The 10,129-nt window shown below is 38.8% G+C and overlaps 1 protein-coding gene across 1 annotated transcript in view; it reads right to left on the reverse strand.

The window, feature by feature from the left end:
* Positions 1-1,122, reverse strand: part of TM9SF3 (transmembrane 9 superfamily member 3) — a 49,862-nt gene extending 48,740 nt beyond the window's left edge. Inside the window, exon 1 of the mRNA XM_010833036.1 lies at positions 903-1,122. Within this exon, the coding sequence (XP_010831338.1) occupies positions 903-1,068 (166 nt within the window). The 5' untranslated portion in view covers positions 1,069-1,122. The remainder of the gene's footprint in view (positions 1-902) is intronic.
* Positions 1,123-10,129: the final 9,007 nt, after the last annotated feature.

The following is a 10,129-nucleotide window of genomic DNA, read 5'->3' on the forward strand; positions in this document are numbered from 1 at the left end:
GAAACAAGATTAAAATTCAAAGCTTCTGATTACAAGATTCATGCTCTATTCAGACATCAAGATACCTAATCAAAGATCCTGCAAAAATTCAATTACTCAGGTATCTGCCCACCAGGTAAAAATGTCCATGCAGGAAATACCTGCTGAGACAAACTTCACAGAGAAAAATAAAAAGTATAAACACACTCTTGGGCACTAATAAAACAAATAAAAAATAGCTACAGGGGATTTCCCCCCCTAATTTTAACAAGTCCTTGACTTAAAATATTAAACCACACTAAACAGGTATTGAGAGGATAAAGCAATACAACACTGATAAATACACTGAGCCAATCGTACAAATTTGAATTTGAGACTTTACACATAATTTTTAAGTATCCATACAGCCCATTACATCTCTGTACCTCTGGAAATGACTCCATTAGCAATCTATGAAAGCTTTCCCCAAACACATTATGTCCAATCACTAAAGAATTTACTAGAAAACACCTTTCAGAAATAAATATGCTAAGGAAGTGTAATTTTATTAATAAGATCCATGAATATTTTATAAATATTCAAAACAAATCTTTGTTAGTTACTAGTATACTTTTCTAAATATAACACACATAACTTAAAGATAAAAACATCTTTTAGGGTTAGATGAGACTTTTAGGGTTAGAGTCTGGAGCAGTGGATCTCAAACAAGGGTGATTACCAAAGTTTAAAAATGTTTTTGATTGTCACAACTGGGAAGTGCTACTGGCATCTGGTGGGTAGAGGCCAGGAACTCTGCTCAGCGTCCCACCATGCTCAAGACAACCCACCCCCACACCCCCACAAAGAATCATCTGGACCCAACGTCAACAGTGCCGAAGTTGAGAAACCCTGTTTTATCATGAGGACTATTAAGGTTTACGTACCTTTGAATTTAATATCCAGACCACTAAATTCCAATTCAACTCCTTGAAGTGCTTCTCCCAGAGTTTCGTGGTAATGACTAATACTTTTTTTTGACCCCACACAGAATGGAAGTGAAAAGTACTTATATGTCTCTTGGCGATTATGGTAGGGCCCAACAGTATTCATCCATAAGACAACTTCCTCTTTATCCTGATACTGAAACAAACAAACCAAAAAAGCAAGTTAAGAATATGTTTAAAAAAAAAAATCTAATTCAAATTAAGGGAATATTTTGCTATTTATTCTAAACAAAAATGTACTATCTCAGTTTTGGAAGGTTTAAAATAAAATGCTGGAAGCTTGTTTCAAAATGATGATCAGTTTCTACACATTAAAAATGAAATTTGGTGAATTTTAAAATGATATATTCTGATTATGGTCTCAGGCAGATTCATGTTTTCCAGACTTTGTTTTATAGAAGATACTGTTTAAATAAACCCCAATAACCTGTAAGAATATGTTTAGACTTAAAATTTACACTATCAAATAACGATAAACCTAGAACCAACATGATTCACCATGCTAATGTGGACAAAGGAGGAGGAAACAAAATCAGCAGTTTATCCGGAACCTATGTTAATCACTGGGAACTCCAAAAATCTAATGTTGTCAGCAAGCACAAATAAAATTTCACCTTTTTTCCCCCCCACAATCATTGGTCAAAGGGAGGAAATGACCAAAGAAGAGGAAGAGAAAGCCATACTGTGAAACCTCCACACCTCATCCAAGCCATCATTCTGTCTTTCCCTTTATCAGCCTGAAACACAGCTACCGCATGCAAATTTTTTTGAATTAACAATTATGGCTTTACCCATCAGTGAATACTTTATGTAGCTAAACTTGGGCTGTGGTCCAATGACTTTGGGTAAGTGACTTCACATTTCCAGGGTCTGACTGGGGAAACTAATAAAGATTTCTAAGATCTCCCCAAGTTTAAAATTCCAATGATTCTATGAAGAGTAGTTACCAAGTGATTTTAAAACTAATAATCCTAATTAGCAATATAAATGAAAGACAACATAAGATGCAGCTTGTCAACGAACAGTGAAGAACTTACATCACCAATTATTTACTGAGTACCTACTATGTGCCAATAATTGTGTTCATAACTGAGACAGCTTTGAACAAGACACATTTCCTGCCCTACTAGAGCTTAGAGCCTAAACAAAAAGATGGACACTAAATGAGCAATTATAATCAGGCAGGGTGCTATGGAGCATGTAAAAGAGAAACCTGACCAACCAGCCCAAATACCAAACATTACTCCCAGTCCTCCATCTAATGGCTTCCTTCATAGCTCAGTTGGTAAAGAATCCGTCTGCAATGCAGGAGACCCTGGTTCGATTCCCGGGTCAGGAAGATCCCCTGGAGAAGGGATAGGCTACCCTCTCCAATATTCTCGGGCTTCCCTTGTGGCTCAGCTGATAAAGAATCACCCACAATGCAGAAGACCTGGGTTCGATCCCTGGGTTGGGAAGATTCCCTGGAGCAGGGAAAGGCTACCCACTCCAGTATTTTGGCCTGGAGAATCCCATGGACTATACAGTCCATGGGGTTGCAAAGTTGGACACAACTGAGCGACTTTCACTTCACTTTTCCTCCATCTAAAATGAATAAACATTTTCCATCAAAATCCAAGATCTCCCAAATAAACTCATCCCACCCAAATGCAACCCCTCAAAACTTTTTCTAATGGTATTATCCTCTCAGACATGGAGACTCAACCCCCAAGTCCCTCTGCATTCCAAAAACCATTGACTTGTCTATTCTTACATAAAGCATCTGCCTCTTTTGATTCGTACCACCATCAAACTAGGACTTCGATCTAATCACCTTCAAACATAATGTCTCACTGTCCTAAGACATCATTCGGGTACCTCATCAAGGAAATAAAAAACTACCTGACTTTTTGAATACATAACACATGTACTAAGCACAGTACTAGGTGTTAAGGCTATAAAGGTAAATCTTGTCCTAAGTGTATAAAGCAAAATCACAGTCCAAAGTGGAGCCAAAAAAGTAAATGATTTACAGTGAAGAAACAGTGTTACAATTAAGGTGAAAAGAGTATTGTAACAACAGTAAAAGAATGATTATTTTTGCTTTGGCACAGAAGGATTGGGATGAATAATAATATGGAAAATCACAAGCTGTTTCAAGTGAATCCAGAAAAACTGTACATAATCTTTATGTATGAAGAAACCAATCCAAAGTCTTAATGTACCCATAGATCCCCATTCATAACTATTCTTGTTACTTTAGGGGCTTGAAAAATATCCATATGACATCACCCTTCTGTCCAACGTTCAAGGTCTCACTGCACTAGTCAATCAAGGTATTCCTTTCTGCACAGATATAGATACAGCATAACAAGTCTCAGAAGAGTTCTCTAAACCAATCAGTATCCACTGAACAGAGCTGGTATTATAATAGAATTGAGACCTGTTCACAGAGTAGAAACCTTTTGGCACAGTACCATGTACACAAAAAATATTTAATAAATATGATGAAAAAACACTGAAGAAAGGCTGAAATGAAAGGTCGTTAGCAACTTAGAAGTTTTAAGTATGTGCACTGAATGCAATGGTATCCTTTGAAAGAAGTAAGGAGAGGTAATCACATGTACCCATTCAGGATTATAACCCTGAAAGAGAGGAACGATTCTTGTCATTAATTCTGCTGAGAGTCTGCAGAAATTTTATAAACGTTAACAACTTGTAAAAATAAACAGAACACCTTCTCTATAAATCCTAATACTCATATTCCTCTAAAAATAGACAAAAACTTGAACACTAACACTTGTTAAAATAGAGCATTCATTTATTTCATACAGATTGAAACATAAGACTAAAATAATTTAAAGGTCATAGTGTCATAGTGTGTGTTAACTACACATTCTGAAGTCACTCATTTTAAACATTCATGAAACCTTTAATGGGGTAGTAGAGTTCTGATGACATGATGCAAATTGTACTATAACAAAATGTGTACAATTCTGTAGCCTAGGATTCCTTCTGGGAAGAGGACTGAAGCAGTGATTGGGGGGAAAATACATATATATATATATATATGTGTTATATAGACATAAACACGCATACACACACACAGATTAGGGTGAATATTAAGGTTAAAAATGTTTCTTTTACATTGCTCCTTATACAGATCACACATTTCAAGAACTTAAAATGTTTACTTTTCATTATAGTTTTTGATTATCCCTGAGAATAAGTATTTCCAAGACAAGGTCAAGGGGAGAGTTCTTTTTCAAGAGAGAAAACTGTGTCTTAAAAGATCTTGAAATAAGAAAATACCAAAAGGAAGAAACGTTTTAAGGAGAAAAACCTTTCCTTCTGCTAAGCTGCTGGAAAAGTCCCTGGTCTCCCCAACTCGGTGGATAGACAGGACTGGTAAGGCTCTCCCCTCCACCTGTGGCAGTCACAAGTGTGAGTCGCTCAGTCATGTCCAACTCTTTGCAACGCCATGGACTGTAGCCCGCCAGGCCCCTCTGTCCATTAAATTCTCCAGGCAAGAATACTGGAGTTGCCATTCCCTCCTGCAGGGGATCTTCACGACCCACGGATCAAACCCGGGTCTCCGGCATTGCAGGCAGATTCTTTACCATCTAAGACACCAGTGGTGCGGCCAAAAGGCTAGTCTAATTTGCTTTCAAAACATCCCATGTCTTAGCAAGCTCTTTATAAATACTTTCCTCGGAAAAACTGAATTGCCAAAGAGCAAGATGGAATTTAATAACTTACCTGCAGGGTGTAATCAGAAGTAGGGGAGAGAAAAAGTAAAGCATAGCAGTGGATCAGAGGATCCCTGGGCATGGGGGTGGTTCCTTCCATGAGGCTTCTTAAGGACATACCATGTGCTGGGCACAGTTCTAAGGTCTTTATATATATAAACATTTAATCTCTCAAAGCTTTATAAGACAGCTCCTATGATTTTCCCCATTTTACAGATACGAAAAAACTAAAAAGAGATGTTACATAATTTGTCCAAGATCATTCTAATTTGCATCGCATTTATAAATTTAGGACTACACTTTTGCTAATCCCTAATCAGCTTCATTAACTGAAGAGCAAAAACTAAATAAAGGAATTTGGGAAAAGTACAGTTGTACAAAGCACCTAAGGAAGTGCTAAACACTGAACATCTTTTCCATTTGAGCCTTTAAACTGCCCAACAGGAAAAAAAACCTTCCTAAGAAGCTCCTGGTGCTCTAATCTCAAAAGTAATGACCTTTGTTCTCAAGAAGTCACCAATGTTGGGTCTCTCATTTAAATACAGACCCACTCCAGTACTCTTGCCTGGAAAATCCCATGGACAGAGGAACCCGGTAGGCTGCAGTCCATGGGGTCATGAAGAGTCCGACACGACTGAGCAACTTCACTTTCACTTTCATGAACTGGAAAAGGAAATGGCAACCCACTCCAGTGTTCTTGCCTGGAGAATCCCAGGGAGGGAGGAGCCTGGTGAGATGCCATCTATGGGGTCGCACATGACTGAAGTGACTTAGCACAGCACAGCATATGTGCTGGGAAAGTGCAGGTACAGAAGTTTCCCTCCTTGATAGACATGGTGAATTACCTTTTCTCAGGAGGAACACTTCAGGAGATAAGGTTACTGACGATCTCATGTAAAATCCAAATAAATCAGAATTTCTGTAGACAGGCGAAGAACTGAAGACTCAGACTAAGTTCCCAAATGCCATTACTTTTATGAGATGAGGGAAAAGATATATGCTTACTTTAAAACACATATCTGAGAAAGCAAAATCCAGTTCTGAAATGTTTCAAAAATCACAGTTTCAATGACTTTTATTTAAAACACATACATCAGAATGTGAATACAAACAAATTATTAGTGTATTTTTGGATAATCTCTTGAGATAACTGCCCTCTCTCAAAATAACTCTATTCCTAAATAAACTTTTAGTCTACCATAGAGTACAGCTGAAAATAGGACAATGAATTCTGGCACTTCCTAAAACTAGATCTATATTAAAACACTCACAAATTCACTTGTAGTAAATAGTTTATCCTCTTTATAAATCTTCACATGTTTTAAGAGTTCCATACTCCCAAAAGAGATAAAGACTAAAGGCTTTCATTTGTCTAACCAAACAAAACATCTTTTTTTTTAACCCAGTGGTGTAATAGTGCTTATGGCAGGTGTTGAGCAAAGGCTATCCTAAGCACAGAGTGGGTCCTTCCAACATTACCCATAGGAGGTACAATGGGCCACAAAGAAATGGAACTGTAACCTAGTAGGGCCCCTAAAACACAACAGGCACCCCCAAGACCATGCATCTTAAATAACAATGGTCTGTGTTAAGCAACAGGGTTATCAAACTTCCAACCTTGCATATTCTTACCCCTGGCGGCTCCCCAATTACTCAAGTCACTCAACAAGCACTGATTAAATACCACTTGTTGTGCCAAGCACAGAGCCTGGTATATGACAGACCCAGAAAAAATTTTTTGATTTTGTGACCTTGAGGAAACAGAGCCCAAAATAAGTCAAGGCTTCAGTGTAAATGATAAAATGCTTTTAAGATTCCTGTGCCACTGATTGTTGATTTTTTGATGCTGATATTTTTACATAGTATTACTATGGAAATTATATGTACAAGACAGGTGGAAAAAAAACAAGGACTAGAAATCATGTAGCTCAGACTCTTCCTGTGGCCCTGGGCCAGCCACTGGGCCTCTTCAGGTCATTAGGAAAATGAGTCTTGAGTCTTGCCAGTTCTAAAATTCTATTCTCAATTTGCAATCTTTCTAACGAGTCCTCTGGAATCTTAGGAGACATGATAATCTAACTCTAGTTGTTTCCAAGTGCTCCAACTTTCAGAAATCCAAACAAGCATGAGCCATACCCTATACACCTTTCACTCTTAAGTGTTCTTTTTATGACTCCTCAATCATTTATTAATAACCTGTCTTTCATGAAAGTGTTCTTTAATTTTTACTTAAGAGTATGTTCTGTACTTTAAAAACTGAAAGGAACTCATTTTATATATTCTGCGTGTGTATATATTCTAGAAGCCAGCAGTATGTTTCCTTCCCATTATTCTTCTGAGAATATTAAGAGCATTGGACAAATAAGCACATAAAAAAATACCATATGACTCAAATGGTCAGCTGAATCCTAATCCAGTAGGTAAAGTAAGAGAAATCAAGGGCTTTGAGGAACTGCATTAAGTAGGTAGTTGCTCCTTCTTGGGATCAGTTACATAATTTGTGGGGCCCAACACAAAATAAACATGCAAGACTCCTTTCTAAACAAGTATTAAGAACTTCAAATGGTGACAGCACAGCATTCCGCTAAGCGGTCTTTATGTCTTGCACAAACCAAGTGGCTGCATGGGTCACATGCCCGTTTCTATCCTTCTTTAACACTAACCCAACCTCACTGAAACAACCTCAGTAACAATTCCCTATGAAACCAGGCTTACCCAAACATTTCTTTTAAGCACTTAAAAGTATTATCAACACAGAAAATTACTCAATTTGATACCAAGTGTTTTACTGTCCTGTCTTTTAAGGATAAAAGGCTGTAGAGCATATCCTGTGAGAGTGCAGCAGACTATTAATTCAGTTTGCCTAAATTCAAATGCTACCTCTACCTGTTACTAGTTGTGCAACCTCAAGCAAGTAACTTCTTCACCATTCCATTTTCTCATCTATGCAGAGAACATAATCCCATTCATTTCACAAAATTATCAATATGTGTTTAAAATACAAGTTAACACATATTAAGTACTTAGGACACTACCTACCACATATTGCTACAAAAGCTTAGGTATTCTTTTTCTTTCTTTTTTTTTTTTTTTTTAAAGCTTAGCTATTATTTCTATCTGGAAACTGTCTTCACAGAAAGTTAATCTGAAGGGCAAACTTTAACTTCTAGATGGTTCTTTGGTTAACAATCCAATTTCACAAGTATTTATTAAACACTTACTCAGTAACCTTCCCTTGACAGTTTTTCTCTCCCTTCAGTATCATTCTGTCTTCATTAGCTACTTCTGCCTTCTTGGTGGAAAAAAAAAAAATCACTTGACCATAGCCTTTTCAGTATTATTATTGGTTTGAGGTGAATGCCTAGTTTTCAAAAATATTTTCAAGAAACTTTTAAGAAATAAAATATCTTGGCTAATAGCCAAAAAATATATAATGACACTTAAATTTTTTACATATATCTTCATGCTATTTTTCCTATAATTTTTAAATACCTAAATTTTTAAAATAGGTATTAACAAGTGAGAGCAGTTCAATGTAAACATGACTGAAATAAAAGTCAAATTTTTTTGTCCAACAATTTTCTCATACATGACATATTCTCTCAAAAACCTTTTATCAAGTATTTTATATTCAATTTCTAGCTTTAAAATATTAAACGTTCCTACCATAAAATTTCAGTTAAATTGCCATTTACATTTTAAACCTGTAAATTAATCTAATATTTTTATTCACATCCAATTTGTAACATTTTAATATGTTCTTTTCCCTATTACAGCGGTTTATATAAAACACAATATAAAAAGGGGTTTCCCTGATAGCTCAGTTGGTAAAGAATGTGCCTGCAAAGCAGGAGACCCCAGTTCCATTCCTGGGGCGGGAAGATCCAATGGAGGATAGGCTACCCACTCCAGTGTTCTTGGGCTTCCTTTATGGCTCAGCTGGTAAAGACTCCGCCTGCAATGCGGGAGACTTGGGTTCGATTCCTGTGTTGGGAAGATCCCCTGGAGAAGGGAAAGGCTACCCACTCCAGTATTCTGTTCTGGAGAATTCCATGGACCGTATAATTTCCACGAGGTCGCAGAGAGTCCGACAAGACTGAGCGACTTTCACTTTAAAAAAGTAAAATACTACTCTTAAGCTTATATGCCTGTACGGTGGAACTAAAGAGACAATTCCGAGTTTTACATGGTAACTTTTCCAAAGTGCCCCAAAAAACTGGAAAAATATTAGTACTCATTGGCCAAAAGAATGCCCATTGGAAATGAACACTTCTTACTCTTTGAGACAAGTTTTTAAACTATTTAACCTGGGAATAAAACTATCTTAAGGTGAAAAGTCACAAATACAGTACAAAAATGTCACCGAGCCCAGGACTTAAAAAATATACAGATAAGAAGTTGCTGTGACTCAAGTCGCTGCACCTGAAAGCTTAGAACTCGTGTTTACTAAATGAAGAGCACAGCTAACCTACAGACTTTTCTGGCCGTTTCATTTCCTCACTTGTCAGAAATGACAGAAGACTTTCAGATTTAGTACTACACAACCTCTGATGCAAAGTCGTATCATGAGTTAAGGTCTAAAAACACAAACTACTCACACTCACCCTCTAATTTACATGACTTTACTGCTCTGCTCACATCTACCATTCAGAAAGTCACTGAATTACATTCCTAAGTGAAAGTCACAAGAGAAGTCGTTAATATCCAAGCTTTGATGTGGAAAATGCCAATTAAACAAACAGTCGGTCAATTTTAGGCTAAATGCAAAAACGGACTGTTCCCAGCAAGACAAGAGGGCTGGGCAACTTAAGACTCCGCACAATCGGAAGCTGCCCTAGACCACTGGGACGCGAGCCTCATCTCGGGGCCACAAGAGGTGAGGAGAAAGTTACAAGGCCTCCAAGGCGGATGCGGGTGGCTGAGGGCCTGTACACGTGTAAAGTGCTCTTCACCTCAAGTTTATCAAGGTTGTCCCCACGCCAGGGTTAGATTCCGGTTTGGGCAGGAGGGGGAAATAAATGCCGGTGAGCACCAGTAAGTGGTGGATGTTTCCTGGTTAGTGTATGACGAGTAATAGGTGGTGCATCCATCTTCCGCCGTGTCGTAGCCCCCCAGCAGCACGGGCGCAGCTCCCTTCCCTGGGGGACACCAGCCCCGAGACTGGCTGCCTGCGGCCCTCAATGCCGCGGCCAAGTAAGCCCCGACCCTCAGACTCCGCTTCTTTCCCGGCTCCCGGGGCCCCTGGACCCAGAGGTTCGGCGCCATTAGGTCCGGGTTGGGGAAATGAGGCCCAGGCACTCAAGAGTGGAGTCCTGTCCCGGGAACACACGGAAATGCCTCCTCCCCGCTCCCGGGGTTCCTGCTCCTCCAGGCCCAACCGGAAGGCGGCCGCGGGGCTCGGCCGGGCAGCCGGGCCGTCCAGGCCGCGCCAGGCCTGCC

The sequence above is a fragment of the Bison bison genome, unplaced genomic scaffold, assembly GCF_000754665.1.
Source record: "Bison bison bison isolate TAMUID 2011002044 unplaced genomic scaffold, Bison_UMD1.0 scf7180017862979, whole genome shotgun sequence".
Classification (NCBI taxonomy): Eukaryota; Metazoa; Chordata; class Mammalia; order Artiodactyla; family Bovidae; genus Bison; species Bison bison.